A 23,370-nucleotide genomic window follows, 5' to 3' on the forward strand; every position below is an offset into this window, starting at 1 on the left:
AGAGAGGGACATGGAGCAAACTGCAGACTGTGTGAGCCAAGGCTCAGAACACGAGACCTGGCTGCTCAGTTGAAGGAGGGGGGTTGCTAGTAGATGAACGGACTTTGCTGTACAGGCATGTGAGGTTCACAGCCCAGCATCAACCATTAATGCCCATGAGGCTAGGGGGAAAAGTTGCATAGAACCGAGGTAGGAGAATTGTTTTAAAATACATTTCTTTGTGACTTATTAGAGGTAAATGATTTCTCTACCTTGAAGATGGATGCTCGTCTCTGCTCCCTTGCCTCCCCATTTCTTTCTTTCTCTGGTCCACTGTCATTTCACAAGATACCTCCTTGACTTTTCTTCAAAGTATACTGAGACTTCTATAATAATAATAATAATAATAATAATAATACCTTTTGTTTTAAGAATATCAGACATTAGTATTGTATTTATATAATTTTCTTCCTACCTCTACCTGCTCCAGTTTCTTTGCTCTTCCTCAATTCCCATTCAAATTTATGACTTCTTATTATTGTTACAGAGACACACATACACATACAAATACAACCTTCTGACTCAAGTCTTGTGAAATGCTAGGTGTGGAGGAGAGTACAGACAGCAGGATTGCTGTAGCTCAGTGCCCCCCCCTCCCGCCCAGAAAAGCTCTAGGTTCAGTGAGAGATCCTGTATCAAGGGAAGAAGGTGGAGACTGATAGTGAAGGACCCAGCCTTATGATGTAGCCTCTGTAGACCCGTACACAGTCACACATTGTCTTAGTTAAGTCTTCTGCTGCTGTGATGAAAACGATGACCAAAAGCAAGTGGTGGATGAGTTTGCTTACATTTCCATATCACGGTTTATCATCAGAAGCAGAAGCTAATGCAGAGGCCATAGAGGGGTGCTGCTTACTGGCTTGCTCCTCATGGCTTGCTCAATCTGCTTTGTTATAAAGCCCAGAACCACCATCCCAGGGTTGGCCCCACCCACAATGGACTGGGCTCTCCCTTATCAATTACTGATTAAGGAAATGCCTTACAGGCTTGCCTACACTATAGAGGTATTTTCTCGACTGAGGCTACATCCATTCCAATGACTCGAACTGGTACCAAGATGTCACAAAAACTAGCATGCACGTACATACACAGCACTCATGTATACAATAAATAAAGAATAAAATAAAATAAAACCAGAATGCTTTCAGGAACCAGTTCCCCAGGGAAAGAAGATCTCATCACAGAAATGGGATTGACTCTGAACACAGAGTGGATCGGTGAGGGGCTTATGATCACACAGCATGGGGAAGCAGCAACAAAGAGAGCATTAGTAACCAAAAGCAAAAAGGTTAAGTAGATTTAACAGGGTTCTTGGGAAAGGCTAGAGCCAAGAGAAAGGGGTGAAGAATTTGTTTGACAATGTGGGTGGTCTGAAGTCAGGGTCAGGACCTTCTGTCTAAGCTGACTCAGGCCAGATTCTTTTTTTTTTTTTTTTTTTTTTTTTTTTTACTTATTTATTTATTTTTATTCTTTTTTAATTAAAATTTCCACCTGCTCCCCATTTCCCATTTCCCTCCCCTCCTCCCAAATATTGCCCTCCCCCCACTTCTGTAGTAGGGGCTGCGGGCCTCTTCCCACAGCCCGGCTCATGGTTGCCTGGCTAGCTTATGCCCCAAAATAACGACACACAAACTCTATTCTTTTAAACACTGCTTGGCCCATTTCTGTTCATGTATGTAGCACCCCAAGGTGCGCTTACCAGGAAGATTCTAGCCTACGTCCATCCTGGGTCAGAGCTTCATCGTGTCTGCTCTGGAGAGGAGAGCATGGCGTCTGTCTCTCAGAGGAGCTGCCCTGCATCTGAGCTCACTTCCTCTTCCTCCCAGCATTCTATTCTGTTTACTCCACCCACCTAAGGGGTAGCCTATCAAATGGGCCAAGGCAGTTTGTTTATTGACAAATGACCTTCCTCCATCATTTCCCTTTTTTCTGTTTAAACAAAAAAAAAAAAAAAAAAAGGAAGGCTTTAACTTTAACATAGCAAAATTACATATAACAAAACAGTTATCAAGTAAAAATTACAATATTTACATCTATTTTATCTTTATCATAACTAAGGAAAACAATAACTATCTATATATTCTTTAACTCCCTCAAAGACTCCAGAAGGATATAATATTACCTAAGCAAACAAGAAATAAGCAACTTTCAAACTCTAGAAATGACAGAGACATCTCACTGCCTGGACAGTCACCCAAAGTTCCTCTGTACCGTTGGGGCATCCATCTTCGGCCTAAAGGCCCATAGTATCCAGAGACGTTTCCATGAAGCAAGAAATTTAAAGGCAGTTCAGTCACTATCTGCTGTGTCCTGCAGAATGTCTCACAGACTCTTTCATGAATCAGGAACCCCGAAAGATCATCTCACCTTTAGGCAAGTTCAGCAGTCCTCTCTCTGCGGGTTCTTTGTGTCCAGTTTATAAAATAGTCCAGGCAAGAGCAGTTTCTTGCCCAAATGGCTATCAAACTCCATAAGGATCCTCTTCGATGCCCATCTCCTTCTTGAAGTAGATTGGTGCTGCCAGGAGCAGAGTGTCTCATTGTCATGAAAAACCCTAAGTTATTAAAACATTTAAAATACCATATTCTCTAGCCTTTGAAAGATATGATGAATGCCTATCTGAAATATATGCATGCACATCTAGAAAATCTAACTAACATGACTACAAACTTGACTATTATTAATAATTATCCATTAGCAACCTATATACATTACATTTTTAAATGAACTACACAATCACAATACCTTAATCAAGATCAGAAATACATATACATATAACAAAATTGACCTTAAATCTAAATCACTAAAGCAAAATCCATATCAATGCAAATTATTCATACCTATATCATAATCCCCTTTAAATGTAAAAGAACATTTATAAACAATATTTGGGAATATGGGCGCAGTCATTTCTCTCCAAACTGCTTCCTGCTGAATGGGGGCGCTGTTAATCAGGTCTTTCATGGTATAACCTGTGTGCTAGGTTCCTCTCAGTCGGCAGTTGAGCAAAGTAATTTTTTGAAGGTGTTCACAGCAACCCTTCAGGAGGGCGTGGTCTATCATACCATATTGGGATCGAAGAAGCAATCCATAGAGTCTCATTCTCTGTGAAAACAAAAGAAGAATCTCTTTTCCAAAGTATCATATCCTTAGATCCAAATTCTGAAGTCAAGGTATTTTGAAAATATCTATCTTGGATTAGTTCAGCAGCATTTATAAACAAATATCTTTTAGCATCTGTTGCTCTTTCCTCAGCATTCAAACAATTCAAAGAGAGCATAATAGCATACAGTATCAAGATTCTCTGTGTATTTTCCATCTTTGTGCAGCTTTATTTTAACTCTATTTTGTTTACTTTTACTTTTATTTTATATTTTCTGTATATCTTCGCCCTGGAATAACTCTTTAGACCAGGCTGACCTTGAGAACACAGAGATCTGTCTGTCTCTGCCTCCCAGGCAGTGGGATTAAAGGCGTGTGCTACCACACCTTGAAGTCTCAGAGGTCAATCTCCCTCTGCCTTCCAAGTGTTGGGGATTAAAGGTGTGTACTACCACACCCAACTACTCTCTTTCTTCCTTATTTTACTTTTAAGAACTTTAACTTTCAGCCTGCATATATTTTTAAACACACTGTAAATCATTTAAACATTTTCTTTGACTTTGAATCTTTCTTTTACTGTATATCTCTCTTTTTCTGACCACATGAGTCTTTAATTTACCAAGCAATATCAGTAGGATGAAAGCCGTGGCTTTGATGGCTGGATCCAGCCATTCCTTAGCTTTCCAGCCTCATGGCTGAGGTACCAGCTGTAGCCATATTTATCACAACAACTCTGTGGCGTTTCAAGGTCCTTGCCAGCAAATAAGCTACAACACTCAAATGCTCTCTCTGTAGCTGATCTCCTGCCTCAAAGAGTCAGAGTTTGCCCTGGCAGGATGGCCCACAAAGCCGGCATTTTAAAACAGCACAATTTTTTTCCTGCTATGGCTGAAAACCGAAAAGCATGCCTTCAGCTTTTCACCAACACCGTTTTACGTGTTTCATGGCAGGACCTCTTAAATGAGCTGCAAGGTTTCACAGCTGAAGCTGAGTCAGGAAGCCTCTCTTAGATGAGAGTACGTGCTTGCATCTAGCAAGCAGAGCAGACCCGAGAAATTGTTGCTACCAAGAAAACATGCTTTACTCTATTCTTTCCCAAGCTTTCTCAAGCTTTCTGTAGATTCACTGCCCCATGTCTGGATGCCATCTGTAGTAGGGGCTGCGGGCCTCTTCCCACAGCCCGGCTCATGGTTGCCTGGCTAGCTTATGCCCCAAAATAACGACACACAAACTCTATTCTTTTAAACACTGCTTGGCCCATTTCTGTTCATGTATGTAGCACCCCAAGGTGCGCTTACCAGGAAGATTCTAGCCTACGTCCATCCTGGGTCAGAGCTTCATCGTGTCTGCTCTGGAGAGGAGAGCATGGCGTCTGTCTCTCAGAGGAGCTGCCCTGCATCTGAGCTCACTTCCTCTTCCTCCCAGCATTCTATTCTGTTTACTCCACCCACCTAAGGGGTAGCCTATCAAATGGGCCAAGGCAGTTTGTTTATTGACAAATGACCTTCCTCCATCACACTTCCCTCCCCCTATCCCCACTCCTCTTCTCCTCCCCCCACTCCATTCCCCCTCCCTCTCGATACTGAAGAGCAGTCCAAATTCCCTGCCCTGCGGGAAGACCAAGGTCCTTCTATCTACATCCAGAAAGGTGAGCGTCCAAACAGGCTAAGCTCCCACAAAGCCAGTTCATGTATTAGGATCGAAACCTAGTGCCATTGTCCTTGGCTTCTCATCAGTCTTCATTGACCGCCATGCTCAGAGAGTCCGGAATCAACCCATGCTTATTCAGTCCCAGACCAGCTGGCCTTGGTGGGCTCCCAATAACTCAGTTCCACTGTCACAGTGGGTGGGTGCATCCCTCGTGGTCCTGATTTTTTGCTCATGTTCTCCCTCCTTCTGCTCCTCATTTGGACCTTAAGAGCTCAGACCGTTGCTCCAAATTGAGACTCTGTCTCTACCTCGATCCATCGCCAGATGAAGGTTCTAAGGTGATATGCAAATCAGGCCAGATTCTTATGGCAGTAGACAATGCAATCCCACCAAGAGGGAGGCTGATAGTGGTGGGGGAGGGGAGAGGCTATAGGGCCTGACAAAGCTGACTGAGGGTGTAGTTGAGGTGAGGGGAAGGACTTTGTCAACAGTTCCAGGAGCAGACAGGCCTCTCCTGCACTGTCTGTTCTCTGCAAACAGCTTCTCCTCAGCATCTCAGGTCCCCTACAGCCACCCCAGTCCTGGCTGCTGACCTGTTAGGAATGGGACTAACGCAGATGACAATGGGAGAGTAAGGGACACAGTCCTGAGGATCAGTACCATTCGATCCTAACCCAGCTGGGCTTGAAGATGTAGATGTAATAGTCAAATCTATACAAATTCCTATTTGGTTGGACCTTCTGCACTTGCCACAGTGTGCGTCCTAACATCTTGTCTGGTAATGTCTAAGGACAATCTGAGTTAATATACACAACTGACTTTCTCTCTGGATTCCTGCAGCTGGATTTTATTACCAGTGTACACCATGCTACTAGGACCTAGAGTGTGGCTGTGAACATTCAAACATAGCCTTCTGGCCATCAGCTTAATAGGAAGTAGGGGATTTTTTTTTTTTATTAATGCTGACTTTTTCTGTATATGTTCCAAAATGTTATTTTTCCTGGATATATGAGTCTCTTCTCCTGGTTAATGTGTGCCCTGAAACTAATTAAATATCCCACCCACTTATTAATGCAATAAATCATTTCATTTCGATAGCTAAATGTTAAGCCATCAGTGTTTTTTGTTTGTTTGTTTTCTTATGAAACCTTCCCAGGCAGGGGGATTTCTCTGAACAGTGATATTAACTGTGCTGCTGTTGAAGGACCATCAATCACTCTTTGCATTCTGGTTCCTCATCTTCTTTTTCTGCATTTACCTGTGACCATGTAGTTTGTCTTCTGAAATGGTTGCCCCTGTCTCAGTCACTTATCAGTCCCGAAAGCTTGCATGAGACATGGTCAATATTCATCATTTTTTGCCTTGTTTTATGTGCACATATATGTGTATATTGTGTATATAAATGAGTTTGTACATGTGTGCTCATGCATGAGAGACACATAGCCAAAGAGACAGAGACAGAGAGGTGAGAGAGGGACAGAGACAGAGAGACAGAGAGATTAAGACTGAGATAGAGACAGACAGAAAAAGCCAGTACACAGGCTGTGGAAGCCATGGTTAACCTTGAGGATCATGTCTTAGACACTGTCCACCTTACTGGTTTTCAAAACATCTCTCATTTTTACCTAGAAATCACTGACTGGCTGGCCAGTGGCCCAAGAATTCACTTTCTTTATCTCCTTGGTGCTAATATTACATAACCAAGCCTGTTTGTTTTCAAAGGTTTATTCCTTTACTTACTTTACCTATGTGTATAAGTGCATGCCTGTGTGGGTTTATGTGTAGCATGTACGTGAAGGAACAAGTGGAGGTCAGAAGAGAGCATTGGCTCCCCTGGAGCTGGAGTTAGAGGTAGTTATGCAGCACAACACAGGTGCTAGGATCTAAACACAAGTCCTCTGCAAGGCCACTAAACAGTCTTAGAACCCCATCCTCCCCCCCCCCATTTTGTTGCTTTTAATGTGGGTTCTAGACATTGAACTCAGATCTTCATGGTAATGTGGCAAGCACTTCATTTTAACTGAGTCATTTCCCTAACACCCAAAGCTCACTGGTTTCGGGATTCTTTTCAAATCTTTCATAGCTGATAAAAGTGACTTCACAGTCACATTGGGAGGAGAAGTAGCATGTGTGTCTGTGTTGTGGAGGCTCATGCGTGCTTTGTCATGAAAATATGCAGTGGCCTTTTGTGGCATATCATCAGACTAAAGTTGCTGGGGAAACAATAACCATATTTCCAACCATTGCAGGGAAGAGATTCTGTGGTCACAGCTATGATCAGCCCAGAGACTGTTGGGAAATACTCAAGTAGCCTTAAGTCGGGAACTTTTTCTACCTCGATGCTCAGGCTAAAGTTAATCTATTTTGTGCAGTGACACCAAGAATGACCATGTAGGCCAGACTGGAGGCTGAGCAATGTTGCTGTTTTATAGAGATTTGGGGTTTCCTCCTCATATTTCTTATATACTGTTTAACATTGTGTAAAGCCATTTTTTTTTAATGAAACATGTTCAGGCCACATTAATATTAACAAAAAGAGCACTGCTGTTAAAATTGAAACCCTTCTTTTTCCCTTTCTTCATTCTTATTAGTTCTTTGAGAATTTTGTATTGTTCCTTTTAATCTTATTTACTCTTCTTCCCCAACTCCTTCTTTTTGTTTTTAAGCTCATCAGTCCGTTTGGGCTACCCCTATATGTGGGTGAGTGGCTGTCCCCGAAACATGCTCAATCTGCCAGGAGGGGCACCCTTAAAGAAAGCTGATTCTTGTAGCCAAGTATGAGCTGAACAGGATGGGCCGGTGCAGAGGTTGGGGTGGATGAGAGGGGACCCAGAGGAAGGCAAGCCCTAGATGGAGAGTGAAGGCCATGCATAGGATGACTGACATTCAGCGCTCACAGATAAACCACATGTACTCTGTGGATTTACAGGTGATGTCAAGCAGAGACAAACTCAAACCAAAAGTCTGAGCTCATACATGGGACAAGATCTGGTGGAGAAGGGTCAAAGGCAGGGAGCAGGGGCCCTTATAAGAATTCTCAGGAGGATATGGGACAGTAGGTGACTGCCTTGTGTGAACTCTTTTTGGTACTAAAGACAACAGTATGGCTTCCATTCAAATAACCAAGAAGATGGTAGACCGTTGACCACAAGGTGGGCTTGTCACTGGCTTCTTAGTGGGAAGCCACCAGTCCAGACACGGGAATAGAATTCGGTTGCAAATGAAATCAGGATGAAACAAGAGATCGCTGGTGGCTGCTGCTCTGGAATGATGAAGCACTGGTTCAGTCTTCTTGACTCTTCCATTGGATGAGCTCTTCCTGGGTCATTGTCACACATGGCTGCTCAGCGTGGCAATCTGTTGGAAAGAAGGGGATTTAGAAGCTTAGGTTTTGCCCGTGAAATGGTGTAATGTACTACAACCTGTAATGTGCTACAAAAATGGACCAAGTTTTGGCTTTCCTTTGGAGGAGCTTTGAGTGATTTAGAGAGGTATTTCTTTTGAGAAACTGAGGCCTTGGTATCATGGTGATGGGGCCTTTGGTCCTCTTAGCCCCTTTTAGCCCTTAGTGACACCTGGAGAGTGGGGACTGCATTGTCTGCCCCTGGGTGAACTCTGGGTCTGCATCCTAATGCACACAGGTTGTGTCCACCCTCCACGGCCAGCAGCGGTGTGTGCCTCTGGCACTGGGAACAGACGTCAGGCAGGGTTTGTTTCTGTGTGTATTTGACACAGAACTTACTCTAAAGTGGATGGGCCCTGACTCTCCTTTACTTTCTTTTTCTTAGGATCTTCTTAAGAAGTGCTACTCTGCCAAAGCGACCTATCTGTTCCAGCAGGATAAATTCTACGATGTCAGCTACGACACGGGAGACAAATCCATCCAGTGCAGCAGGAGACCCGATGCCTTCAAGTTCTGGATGACCTGGAAGGCCCTGGGCACCTTAGGACTGGAGGAGAGAGTTAACCGTGCCCTTGCTCTGTCTAGGTAGGTGCAGGCATGTGTGCATGTGTGCATGCATGCATGCATGTTTGCATGTGTGAATGTTAGAAAGACCAGATGAAAATAGAATTGGTAGATTCTATACATAATCTTTGCTTCTGAGTTCCTTTTTGCACACAGTAAGCATTTCTTTAGTGCCTACCATGTCTTGGAAGCATGTGCAGAGAAGTCCTCTACCCTCTCTTCATGCCACTAAGGGACACACTCAGGTGAGAGAGCAGGATGAATAATAGAAATTCTTCAAAAGCCTGAATGGTGGTGTGTACCTGTAACCATAGCGTTCAGGAGGCGGGAGCAGCTGGATTTCTGGGAGTTCAAAACCAGCTATGGCTTTACAGAAAGGTCTTGCCTCAAAAATGAATAAACAAATTTAATTATGTACTTTCAATATTAGTCTTCACAAATATAGATTTTTTTTTCTCAAATAAATCAGAACTTTTTCATCCTATGTTTTATCAGTCAGAGGAACCTGATGATGCTGGTGTGCAATGGGTCTCACCTCCTCCTGGCCTATTGCTAAGCATAGAAGAAGGACAAACCAGTTCAATTTTAATTTTTTGTTTTTATTCAAGACATAATTTCACTATGTAGCTCTGCCTGCCCTGAAACTCAATATGTAGGCCAAGCTGGTCTTGAACTTAGAGATCTACCTTCTTTGACCAATCCAGTGCTGGGATTAAAGGCTTTCACCACTCTGTCGGGCAGGACAAGCTAATTCAAAACTTAGTGGTACGATTTACCTGCTCTGTAGCTTAGAAAAGTATGTGAACTCACTGCACCTCAGTTCTAATCCAGCAAAATGACAATAATGGAAATTCTTTCAAATATTTTTAAAAGATTTATTTTCAATTTATGTTTATGAGTGTTTGCCTACATTTATGCATACACACCATGTGTGTGCAGTGCCCAGAGAGACCATAGTTCAACCTCAAGGAGCAGGAAGTACCCTCTACCAGAACAGGTAAAGATTTGGCCTTGGCATTTGGAGAAAACTGGAGTGAGTAATTCGGGTGACTGCTCTTTAAGAAGTGTTTTAGGGGCCTAGAAAGGTGACTCATGGAGCTGGGAAGGTAGCTCAAGGAGGCTGGAGAGGTGGCTCAGCAGGTAAGAGCACTGACCACTCTTCCAAAAGACGCAGGTCTGTTCCCAGCACCCGCATGGAAGCTCAACAACTCAGCAACTCCAGTTACAGGGAACCTGTTTGTTTGTTTGTTTGTTTTGTTTTTTTGAGACAGGGTTTCTCTGTGGTTTTGGAGCCTGTCCTGGAACTAGCTCTTGTAGACCAGGCTGGTCACGAACTCACAGAGATCCGCCTGCCTCTGCCTCCCAAGTGCTGGGATTAAAGGCGTGAGCCACCACAGCCCGGCAGTTACAGGGAATCTGACAGCTTCTTCTGGCCTCTGATGGAACCAGGAACACGTGATAAACAGACACACATACAAGCGAAACACTTATTCACATTCAATAATAAAAGAATAAAGAAGAATTAGCTTAGTGCCTGCTAATAGTATAGTGTGTTACTATGGGTGTGTTCAGCACAAACAGTTCTTAGCACAGAGGATCAGAAAGAGTTCACTTTGAGCCAGAACTTAGTGACCATAACTGTGCAATACAGATGAAGTTTGTCCTATATGACTTACTCCACCATAGACGTAGTCCATGAGATCTTCAGTTAGAGAACAAGGGCAGTTAAAAAGAAAGCTGTAAGTCAAAGCATTTACTGGTGGGAATCACAGGTAGGCAGAGTCTAGCAGTGGGTGAAACCCTCCTCCTGGGTTTTAGAGGGCATGTAATGAGATTTTAACTTTTAGTTTGGTGAAAACTAACAGTCTGCTACAAATATATTTCTAAAGATTTTATCTAATAGCCAACGTGGTGAGAGTCAGAGGTGAGCAATTGTCGTGGCCGGCATTGCTGAGAACAGTGTGGGGAGCTGGAAAGAAGGGTAATGGTCGACAGAAACACAAGACTCTGCTTTGGGTTCATTTGAGGAATGAAACATTCATATTGCTATTTATGCATCGTTTAGCTAGCTACTATGATGTGGGATATCTCTTTACAACACCACTACAGATCGCTCTGCAAGAAGAGTTTGAGTAAACTATCTCTTGAACCCCTTTATCTGAATCCTTTCTTCCGCAGTTCCCCGCCTTTGGGACTTGTTTGCTGGTGAGGACATTCCTCATTAGAAATTAGCCCGTGCCTGCAGCTTTCTGCAGTCACACAGCCACATCTCTGTGGGATTTGTATCCCAGAAAGGAATGGCAGGCCATCTGGGCCCCACAGGCAATGAATGCCTGTTAAGACTACAGAAAGCTCATGAGGGCTGGAGAAAAAGCTCAAGGTTAGGGTCCCCCAAAACCTAAGTAAAACCAAATACAGTAGTTCATGCACATCGATACTCCCAGGGTTCCTCAGGAGAGATGGGAGGCAGGGACAGGAGGGTCCCCAATGTGCAACCCTGGCACATACAGTGGAGAATAATAAAGACACACTACCTGAAAGAATGTGGAAGGTGGGGACCGACATGCAAGGCAGTCCTCTGACCTTGACATGCAAGTGGCTACACTCAAACATGTACACACACACACACACACACATGCATGTACATGTGTGTGTGCACAGGCATGCATGTACACACATACAGAGAGGGGGGGTTGTTTTTGTTTTGTTTTATTTTGTTTTAAAGTAGCCCAAGATAATTTGATTCTAGAGCTTCGGCATTTGGATTCTCCATTGTCACTAGGTTCTGTGGGTCATTTAACCCTGTAGAACCTTTAACTTAGGCCTGGCTTTCCCCCTGGGAACTGAAGCAGGCAGGTGTAAACAGCAGAGGCCCCACGCTATGATAAATGAAGAAAAGTGACATTGCCTCCCATCACCTACATCACTTGTAAGCCTGAGTGATGACTTCCGGCACAGCTTGATCAAACGCTCATGGAATATCACCAGGCCAGCTTCTCTCTGCTGTTCAGTTATGCCTTCTGCATGCTGTGTTTGTTCCCACGGCAGTTACCAGGAATCGATCTCTATTTTTCCAAATTCAAGACCAAGTTCAGTACAACAATCTCAAAGACAGTTGAATTATTCTTGAGTGAAGGAAATGTCTATTAGTTGCTGCTGCCAGGCCAGCACGTAGCATGGTCATAGAGAGACATGTGCCCTGGACTCAGATAGGCTCAGACATCTAGTCTTATAAGGGATCTGCTGAGTGGGCTAGAGAGATGCTCAGTGGTTAGGAGTGGTTGCTGCTTTGGCAGAGGACCCTAGTTCTGTTCCCAGCACCTACATGGGAGCTCATAACCATCTCTAATTCCAGTTCCCGGGTCTCTGACACCCTCTTCTGACCTCTATGAGTTTCTGTGCACACATGGTAACACCCAGGCACACACACACACATGTACACATAAAATTAAATAAACAAATACTTTTTAAAAATCTGTTAAGCCTTGGGGCGAACGTGCTTTACCTAGAAATGGGGCTAATGTGCCCTGCTAGGAGTATAGAGACGATGACCTAGCAATGAGAACAGGAGATTGTTTATAATAAATATGCATACCTACCCATTAAATTAAAATAAAAGTCAGAAAGCTGTGCCCCCGGCTCTTATTTGCTTGTACTATTTAAATGTGGCAGCATGTGGTGCTATTTTGCCAAAGCCTCCCAGTGACTCGATGACAGGTGTCTTGAAATAAGGCAAGATATAAATATTTGATGACGGTATTTATTCTGAAGTTAATATTCGTCTCAGGGTAGATTGGAGTTTATAGTCTAAGGATACTTTCTAATTCTTTCAGACACGGTATCACAGGAGGATAAATGTTAACATTTCAATTCAGTTCAACAAATCCTTATTGTTTGTAAACGTTTGTCAAGTTGAATTGAGTGGAATTAACATTTCAGTGAATAGCGCTGCAGGCTCTGTGACCTATATTTAAATATTTGAGAAAAACATCCCTCTGCTTTCCTGTTGTTCTTCATAATGGGTTTTTGTACCCCTCATCTTTCCATACACCTGATGGAGAACAATATATTCCTGGGGTCAGCAAAAGTCACATTATCCTCTTGTGCCCAATGTCAAGTGAAGGGGGCAGAGTCCTTTTGCCCCCTCCCTCTGAATGACTGGGAAATGACAAGCTTGGCAGCTGTTTCTCTAGGATTAAGATTCTTAAAACCATGGTATAATTTCTTTCTGTACTTACTAGTTGGCTTGTAGCCCTGTTTTTGTTTTGCTTTGAAGTCAAATATTGTCTCAGTTCTGGTGTGTGTTCTTTTGGTGTGAACCATGAGGTTAAAGCAGATAGATTGGCTGTCAGGAGAATACCCCCAAATAACACTGTCTGCCTTTGTTCTAAGTTTACTATTGCTGTGACGAGACACCATGGTCAAGGCAGCTTATAAAAGAAAGCGGGCTTGTTTACTGATTCAGGGGGTTAGTTCATGATGATCATGACTAGGAACACTGTGACAGGCAGGCAGGCAGGCAGGCAGGCATGGTGCTCGAGCAGTAACAGAAAGCACAAATCTTATCCAAAAGTTGGAGGCAGAGAGAGTGCATGACTGCCATGGGCTTTTGAAACCTCAAAGCCCACCCCCAGTGACACACCATCTACAACAAGGCCACACCTCCTAATCCTTCCGAAACAGATCCAAACATTCAAACATTTGAAACCAAACATTCAAATACATGAGCCTATGGGACCATTCTTACTCAAACCACAACACCCTTTTCAGTGGCATAAATATCACTACTCTGATAACTGAACACTACCATGAGCTGGGTTTGCAGAATCCCTTACACTCAGCAGTGGGTTCTCATCAGCCTCCAAAAACTGTCCCCAGAACTCACCCAGAACAGGAGTCAGATCATCTGCTTCAGTCACAGGACGACAATTCTGTAATTGTTTGTCTGTGAAACCATGGGCATTCAATCCAGAATCTACCAGATTTCACACATCTTCTGAAAGCTCGGTGTTGTAGTGGGAATGGTGGCGAGGCTGCGTCCCTCCACCCGGCTAGCTTTATACTTGAAATAATTACGCGGAAACTGTATTCTTTTGAACGCTGCCTGGCCCATTAGTTCCAGTCTCTTATCGGCTAGCTCTTACATTTTGATCTAACCCATTTCTAATATTCTGTGTAGCACCACCAGCTGGCTTACCAGGAAAGATCTTAACCTGCATCTGTCTGGAGTGAGAGAATCATGGCGACTCACTGACTTGGCTTTCTTTCTCCCAGCATTCTGTTCTGTTTACTCCACCCACCTAAGGGTTGGCCTATCAAATGGGCCTAGGCAGTTTCTTTATTAATTAACCAATGAAAGCAACAGATTAGAAAGAAATCACTCCCACATCAGCTCGGCTTCTCATCCTTCCTACTCTGCTCTGAGTAGAGTCGGATATTTTACCACTGAGAGGAATTAGCTTCCCCCAGCAGATTACAGCAAGGTGGGTCTGATGAGGGCACTGAATTGAGGATGTACATATGTCATTAACATGCTGGTATAGCTCAGATATTATTCCTCAGGCCCTCAATCAGGTGTCTTAGATACCGAAGACCCGTGCAGCAATTCCCCTGCCAAGCCCAGCGGAATCACCCTTCTATAATCCTGAATCTAAACAGTGCCTCATTCTGAAATTGGTATGTTTGCCTAAGATGGAAGGACCAGATTTTGATAAACCAGTGTCCAAACAATTTTCTCTTCTTCCCTGACAAAGCAAGAAAGATATATTTTAAAACATTTTTTATTTATTTTTTTGACAATTTCATAATATACAATGTAGTTTCTGTTTATATTCTCTCACACACAGTCCCTCCAACTCCTCATGGATCTCCACCACATCCCTCCCGGCTCCATGTCCTCCTGTTTAGTTTTGTTTGTCAATAACCCACTGAGTGTAATTGGTGCACAGGTATGGAGCTTTTCACCAGAGCGTGATCTACCAACCAGAGGCCACATCCCTAAAGACAACTGACTCATCTTTCCCAGACAGCCCTCAGCTCTCAATAGCTCCTCAGCCAGGAGTGGTTGTGAAGGCTTTCCCCATCCATGCTGGAAAGTTGGCTGTGTTGATCTTGTGCAGGCAACCACAGCAGCTGGGACTTCATGGGTACAGGGTCGTGTAGTGTCTAGAACAGACTGTTTCATCTCCATCCTCCCAACCTCTGGAAGGGCACATATGTTTAAGAGGTAAAGGACTCTGATCACGTGGGCCATCAGTAATCCAGAAAGAAGAGAAGGGGACCACTGCTAGGGATTCTTCCACTCTTGGTGTAACCCTCCCATTCCAATCGGGATCACAGCATTTCTCTCTGGAGAGAGCACTGATTCAGAATTCCTTTTCTTCAGGTTGCTGAGGAATCAGTGTTCCTTTGAGCCTAACACAAGGTGTGCCGAGTGAGCTGAAAGCCTGCCTGGGGGTTATCTTCTCATCTTCTAGGGCTGGGAGATGGTTAAGGAGGAAAATAAAAGCTTGAGGACTCACTACCCACATCAAAAGGCAGCATAAGGTTGGAGAAGTGGATCAATGTTAAGAGTGCTTGCTGATCCTACAGAGGATTGGAAATCTATTCTTAGCTCCCTTGTGAGGCAGTTCATAACTGCCTGTAACTCCAGATCTAGGGGATGTGGTGCCCTCTTCTGGCCAACATGGGCACCGGTGCACATGCACACACCCAGATGTGCATGTACCACACACACACCACACACACACACACACACACAGAGATTTTTTTTTTAAAGAAAAGAGAAAAAGCTAGGTACATTGGCCATACCTGTAATCACAGGACTGAGGACTCTGTGACAGGAGTATTGTAGAATAAATAATAAAAACCCAGAGACAGATTTGGGGTTCAACCAAAAATCAGAAAAGCAAAGGAGCCAAGTCACTAAAGAAGTCTTACCTCTACCATGTCTGAGCAACCGCAGACTAAGCAGACCAAGCAGGCTAAACAGACTAAGTACACTAAGCGGCCCAAGCCTCTTTCTCCTCTCATTTAGTTCCTCTAGTGCTGGGATTAAAGGTGTGACTCCCTAGTATTGGGACTAAAGGTGTGAGCAGCCACCACCTGGATTTGTTTCTGCACTGATCTTATGTAGCCCAGGGTGACCTTGAACTCACAGAGATACACCTGCTTCTGTTTCCTAAATCCTGGGATTAAAGGTATGTGCCACCACTGCCTGACCTTTAGTGGATTAGTTTTCTCCTTCTGATCTTTAGGCAAGCTTTATTTATTAAAACATAAATAAAATATAACTATAGAGGGTTCTGTGATTATTGCTGGCTGGGTAGGCTAGGTAAATCAATAACTCTAGATTTAATGAAAGATCCTGTCTCAAAAAATAAGGTGAAAAACAATTGAAGAAAACATACAATATTGACCTATTACCTCCACATGCACACACATGCACACATGTGCACACGCGTGCGCACACACACACTCACATGGAGGGAAGGAGGGAGAAGGAGGGGCTGTGAGGAGTGGATGACTGTGTATTTCTGATGCCTGCCTAGAGAAGCCAGCCTTGTTTCACACCCAAGGCTACCTGTTGCTTGGAGCTCTTTCTACCCCTGTTTCACACCCAAAGCTACCTGTGGTTTTGAGTTCCTTTTGGACCTGTTTCACACCCAAGGCTACCTATTGCTTGAAGCTCCTTTAGGCCTTTGTTGGCAATCTTGTTAAATGGGTGTTCACTTGGGGGCGATTTTTAAAGCAGGCTTGAAGAAGCATTTGTGTGAGTCTCAACAGCAACAACAACCTGCAGAGGCTTCCATTCTGCTGCTTTACTGGGTCTCCAGCTGCCATTTGTCAATCCCCCTGACACACAATCTGCAGTCTCTAGGGTAGAATTCATTTCTTAGGCTTGTGTGAATGCTGGGGGCTTAACCATTTCCTGTCTGGAGAAAGTCAGTGTTGCTGCCTAGTGCTTTTGGAGTCTTAGAAGAAGGAAGGACAGAACCGGAAGGGTCAGTACTTTCATATTAGTTTTCTCTAAACTGATCATTTAAGGGGCTGGAGGGATGGCTCGGTGGCTGAGAACACGAGCCCTTTCAGAGGACCTGAGCTCTATTCCCATAACTCATTTTAAATGACTCACTGCAGCACTGGGGGTCTAACATACTTTTCTTATCTCTGTAGGAACCCACATACATGTAACATGCACACACACACACACACACACACACACACACACACCTGAGTGCTCATGAGCACACACACAAATAAAACACCTTGATAATTTGGAAAAAACCCAGGGGTAACAGAGTTAAGCATGAGGCTGCTCTACACCACACAAGACTGGATATACAATTCTGTTGGAGGTAGAACACACGGTGAACAGATGGAGAAACCCCCAGAGCTCTGGAAACTTCAATGTATCGTTCAGAAGAAATTCTGTGGTGTCACCCAGAGATAAACTCAGCCTGGAGTGTGGCAGGTGAACTCTTAAGTGGCTGGAGAACTGAGAATGAGGCCAGAATGGCTGTTTCAAGTAAGGAAATAATGGCTTTTCTAGAAGGACAAATCAAATTTTACCTGGTAAAATTTATTCATTTTTGTCTTATGTGTCTGAGTGTTGTGTATATACATATGTATGTACATCACTCTATGCCTGCTATCTACAGGGGTCAGAGGAAGGTGTTGGATCTCCTGGAACTGAGGCCAGGAGAGGGTGACAGATCCCTTGGTGCTGCAGTTACAGGTGCCTGTGAGGTACCATGTGGGTGCTGGGAACTGAACCTGGGTCCTCGGAAGAGCAGTGAGTGTTCTCAACTGCTGAGCCATCTCTCCAGCTCCAAAAGTCAAACATTTAAATGTAACATCTTGGATAGTGGAAGGTCTGTAGCATTAGGAAGGCAATGTTTTAGATAAAATGTTGGTTATTGTACAGGCAGCATCAAGACAGAGTACTAAGATAAGCTTTTTCCCCCGATGCTGATACATATTCCTTTTCTCCTCTGTCTTCTGTGCCAAACTTACTGGGAAGCATGAGAATGAAGTTGTTGAAACTGGCATTACTTGTGAAGTAGGCTACTTGGATGGTCCTGATAGAAAGGTGTCTGCCCCCAACCGGAATGTATATCTCTTATCTCACTTCTTCCATATAATATTAGGTTTTCTTAAAAAATAAAAACATATTTTATTTTTAGGTTGCTTTTATATATTTAAAAATTATACATAACAAATCACCTGCATAAATGCAGACAGACATGACCCAGAACGTATTGAGATTCCCTTCCAACACCCCATTTCACGTATGAAGATTCAGGTTCCTTATAGAAGTCTTTTTGCATTAGTGACTCTGACGTATGCTCTGTGAGACATTTGGCCTCTAGGAGCTATCGCTAGTTGAACTTCCAGAAGGAAGTGCCATCAACACAGTCTAAGTTGCTCGGGCAATAAGAACTTCTCTATTCTTCCCCTGGACAGTCCAGTGCCTATCAGGATGTGGAATGCTCTGGAAAGGTCTGTAACTGAAGACCTTCCTCTCTTAGCCTCCTCCAGTCAGGGACACTGATGACAGCAGGCTGATGTCACTGAGGGAGCCGTGTTCTGGCTGAGAGCATTGTTTCACCAACCATTAGTAGAGAGTTGGGTCTGACTCAGCCAGTAAGATGCAGGAAGGCTTCCACAGGCCTTGGGAAGATGCTCTTGCTACATAGAGAAAGGCGGGTGTCTGAAAAGAATGTCTTTGCTCTAGTCCTGGCTGTCCCTCCTGGGGATACTGGTGTGTAAGCATGGGATGCAGGCTGCCACAGCTGTTGGAAGGAGGTTGCTTGCTTGCCCGGCCACCCAGAACCGAAATAATCATACAGAAACTGTATTATTTAAATCATTGATTGGCCCATTAGCTCTAGCTTCTTATTGGCTAATTCTTAAATATTAATTTAACCCATCTTCATTAATCTGTGAACAAAGGCATAAAATGAGCAGAATAACTTCCAATCCTACTGTGTTTTTTCCCTCTCTTTCAAGTATACAGTCTTGAACAGCATACAATACCTACCTTAACATTTTACTTTTGCTGGTATCTTCACGCAGACCATGGAGATAAAACTAACTTTTGTCTTACTTTTAAAAGATTTACTTATAAATTTATGTGTGCATGTCTGTGAGTGTGTAGGTATATGTGCTGGGGAGTGCCCATCCATGCCAGTGTTTAGGGATATCAGAAGAAAGTGTTGGGTGCCCCTTGTCTATCATCCTCCACCCAAAACATCAAGTGTAAAATGTATCTCTGTGTGTGTACACATGATTAATTTTTTTCCTAGTTGATTCACAAGTGTGATTTCTTCCATTAGAAAGTATGGCCACAGGGCAGCTTCCAACCAGTCTAACATTTACTCACTATTCCTGGTTCTGGTACCCATCACCATGGGGGAACACGGTTTATCATCAATGCTTTCATTAGCATTTCTTTGGTGTCCACTGATCTCGAACATTTTTTCTGATACTTACTGATGACTGGAATCACTTTTTGCTGTGTGTTGAAGGTTCTAAGACTTTTACTACTTTATACCATGTCCTGAAATCAATATTCAGGGACGTGAATATGCACGTAGCGTATCAATACTTCTGTGACTCTCTCTGTGTGTTAATACAACATAATTGTTCAAAATAAAAGATTTATATGACTAATGGAATTTTCTAAGATTTTGTGTATTTAAAAATGATATCTATGAGCAAGTATCAATATTATATCTTCAGTAAAAATGATATATAAATAAAATTGAGAGGAAATAAAAGACCAAATTTTATAAACTAGCATTTTGTATCCACATTATAGAATGGTCTGTGACAAGTGATTTAACAATAAAAAACACAAAACAAAAACAAGTTGGGCAGTGGTGGCACTTACGTTTAATCCCAAAGTAGGATCTCTATGAGTTTGAGGCCAGCCTGGTCCACAGAGTGAATTCTAAGACAGCCAAAACTGTTTCAAAGAGAAACCCTGTCAAAAAAAAAAAAAAAAAAACCTAAGAAAGAAAAGAAAACAAACAAAACCCTACCTCTTCACATGATTTCTAGGGTTTTCTGACTTGTCATGGCAATTCTTTGCTAGAAAAAAGGCTGCATTGGTTTGGTTTCTGAAGTAATCAAATGAGACTTGAGGTTCCCAAGAGTTAATTGACTATAAAGAATTTAATATCATGCTCAGGTTGTCATGGCTACACAGTGAGCTCATAAGTTGTGAAGCCAGTTCTTGCTGGTGAGTGTGTTTGTTCTTTCTTTCTTTCTTTCTTTCTTTCTTTCTTTCTTTCTTTCTTTCTTCCTTCCTTCCTTCCTTCCTTCCTTCCTTCCTTCCTTTCTTTCTTTCTTTCTTTCTTTCTTCCTTTCTTCTTTCCTTCCTTCCTTTCCTCTCTCCCTCCCTCCTTTTTTCCTTCTTTCCTTCCTTCCTTCCTTTCCATCTTTCCTTCTTTCTTTCCATCTTTTTTATTCCCCTTTTCCATTTAGAGGAGAGTACAATAATTCTCTGGCAAACACTTTTCTTTCCGAAGTTGTGTACATTTTCTTAAATGCATTTGACCCCTAAACTTGAAATGCTGGCTCAAACATGGTAAGATTTTTAAGTTTGTGATCAGATCAGTTGTTTCCAAGGTCAAAAATTTCAAGCTTTTACATTTATAATGTTTGTTCTTTCAGAGAGTTTCATACATAAATATGGTATTTATATTATTTATATTCCCCAGATCCTCCTGTGTTCCCCCACACAAACGTGACCTCTCTTTCTTCAGTTAGTATTACAAACACACACAAACACACACACACAGGTGCACGCACTGGTGCACACATTCATTGCTGCTCATATGTACATGTGTTTACAGTTGACCACTTGGACTTATATAACCTATCAAAGGATTTTTCTTGTAGAAAACAACTTCTCCCTAAGTACACATTTATTGCCTGTAGCTCTTTACATAGAAGTGGACCTTGTGAAATTCCCTGTTTAAATGTAGATAAAAGCCAAGCCACAGGAGACGAGTTGGGCACTGTTATTCACACTGTTGAGTGCCATTGTACACCTGCTCTAATCATATCCCAAGTCTCGTGTATCTGAGACTTTTGCTTATGATGAAATGCTGTTCTTTATATTCAGTGGGCCACCATAGGCACCCTAGCTCTATTTGCACCCCTTGCTTATGACTCAATACTGATTAGCACTCCTCTTGCCGTCTGTTCTGGCCATAGAAACGACCAGTTTAGACTCTTTGGTCTTAAACTTAAAGTCCAAGCAAAAGTAACATATCAAAAATGCTCCCTGTAACCTAGCAAAGTTGTTCAAATACCTATGCTGAATCTTCACCAAGGAGGTGGGTATAATGAAGGCTGGTGATGGCTCAGTGGCTAAGGCTCCTGCAGACAACCCAGGTTGGGTTCCCAACACCCACATGACTGCTCACAGCTATCCATTCCTCCAGTTCCAGGAGATCTGATGCTTTCTTCGAGACTCCACAGGAACTGCATGCACATGGTACATGCAAGGCACTCATACACATAAAGTAAAATAAATAAACCCAATAAAAATTTCTAAAAGAAATTGGGTATGACATGACTCACTCTGTTTGACTTTCACGCCAAGATTAAACCTCATCTTAGAACGTGAGATTGGCCTCATCAACAAGATGTGTCCTCCTAGGGAGGCCCAGAGTGTGGCCCTACAGATGTCCTCAGAGACCTCTGCACACATCTGGAGCTCTGCCTGTGCCTCATGAACCCAAACCCCAGTTCTGCAGCAGAAGCAATGCTTTGGGTTATGGAAGTCAATTCATGGTATTTGGGAAGTGCAGATTATTAATATTGCTGTTTTAAAATAACATTGTTTTACTTTTAGGTACCTGGTAGATGAAATCAAGAAGAGAGAAGGATTCAAGTTACTGATGGAAGTAAGTGCTTGTGGGGTTGCACTCCTGGCCCTGCCAATCATCAGTGATGGAGGCAGCCATTGTCTAATCTGTTGTATTGTGCCGGTTTTGTGTTGCAGGCTAAGAAACAAGTCATTAGCTTAATTCATACAGTCCATTATGTTAATTGACTGTATTAGTGAACATTTTTTTCCGTGCTTGGATTCACAGAGAATACACTTGCCTTTAAGTGTTGAAAATTAAAATGCTCAATAATAATTAGCAGGGATAATGCTGAATAAATCATGACCTCTTTCTTGATACAGAAATGGCACAGCGATTGTGTTGCGAATGCTGTGCTTGCGTATGCAAGACCGACTAAGGGTGCACACACTCTCTTTTTATGAAGTAATGAGCGCTGTGAGCTACAGAGCAATGGGAAATGGGATGTTTCGTTGTAGATGTTGGATCTCTTGCTGTGTGTAAGAAGTCAGGTGATTCAGAAGATGAATGTATGAATGTTTTTGCTAAAATATCAAGTTAGGAAATATAAAATCCCCTCTGTGTGTGAGAGAGAGGGAGGGGATTCATATACATGAGTGTGTGCCCACACATGCAGAAGGCCAGAGCAAGTCATTAGGTGTCCTCCTCAATATTGTGATAAGGGCTCTTGCTGGACCATTAGTTTGTCTTCCAATCAGACTGACTGTTCTTGTAGGTGCTGCAATCTGCCTGTTTCTGTCACCCAGTGACAGAGGTTACAGGCATGCTCAGCAATGCCTGCCTTTTTACCTGAGTGATGGGATCCCAACTTGGGTCCTCACATACCCGAACAAGGACTTTTCCCCATTGGTGCCTCTCTCAAACCCAAGAACCCTGCTTCATTTGGACTGTAGTTTTTTATTTATGTGTATGCATGTGCCTGCTTTCTTATACAACTCATGACCAACCACCTAGGGGCTGGACTGCCCACCAGAAACTGGACCCTCCCACATCAATCATCAACAAAAGAGTGTCCCACAGACATGCCAGCCGGCACGTGGCGAGGCGTGTGAACATAGTGCAGTTGCCTGTGAAGGGTGGAAGATGGTGTCGAATCCTGTGGTGCTGGAGTTACAGGCTGTTGTGAGCTGCCTGATGTGTGAGACAGAACTGAATTTAGGCCCTCTGCAGGAGCACCGTGTGCCCTTAACCACTGAGCCATCTCTCCAGCCTGTTGTTTCATTCCGACTTTTAAGAACTGTGAAGGGCATGGGTATCTTAGATCTTTGAAACCTCTTTGCAATCTTTAAACTAATGTAAAACCAATTATAGAGTCTACTGTAGGAAGTCTAGATAATCTGCGCTAATCTTTTATTCAGCAAGATACATTGCGTTCCTGTGTGCGCCTACAGTTCTGGCCTCCAGAAATACTTAAGACAAGAGAGGTCCCCACTCAATGCTCATATTCCAATGGGAAGCATAAAGGAAGCACCAAGTAGTTAGGAACCTTCAGCAAGGAGATATGCTCGAGGGGAATACTCTAGAATGCGTGTAAATAACGTTATCAGTGTTCTGATTGCTGTAATGAAGACATTGCATTAGCAGGGTGAAATTCTGAAATTAGGGCTGGAGAGATGGCTCTGCTGGAAAAGGGCTTGCCTTCCAAGCACGAGGACCTGAGTTTACTAGCCAGCCACCCACAAAACAGCGAACAAAGCAAAACGAGTGTGGTGGCGAATGTTTATTTCACTG

At 43.1% G+C, this 23,370-nt stretch overlaps 1 protein-coding gene across 1 annotated transcript in view; it reads left to right on the top strand.

The window, feature by feature from the left end:
* The window catches only part of Gadl1 (glutamate decarboxylase like 1), a 178,174-nt gene that overhangs the window by 104,086 nt on the left and 50,718 nt on the right, over positions 1-23,370 (top strand). The window contains exons 12-13 of the mRNA XM_057767463.1: positions 8,580-8,779; positions 21,627-21,678. Coding sequence (XP_057623446.1) covers positions 8,580-8,779; positions 21,627-21,678 — 252 coding nt within the window. The remainder of the gene's footprint in view (positions 1-8,579; positions 8,780-21,626; positions 21,679-23,370) is intronic.

This window comes from Chionomys nivalis, chromosome 4 (assembly GCF_950005125.1).
Source record: "Chionomys nivalis chromosome 4, mChiNiv1.1, whole genome shotgun sequence".
Classification (NCBI taxonomy): Eukaryota; Metazoa; Chordata; class Mammalia; order Rodentia; family Cricetidae; genus Chionomys; species Chionomys nivalis.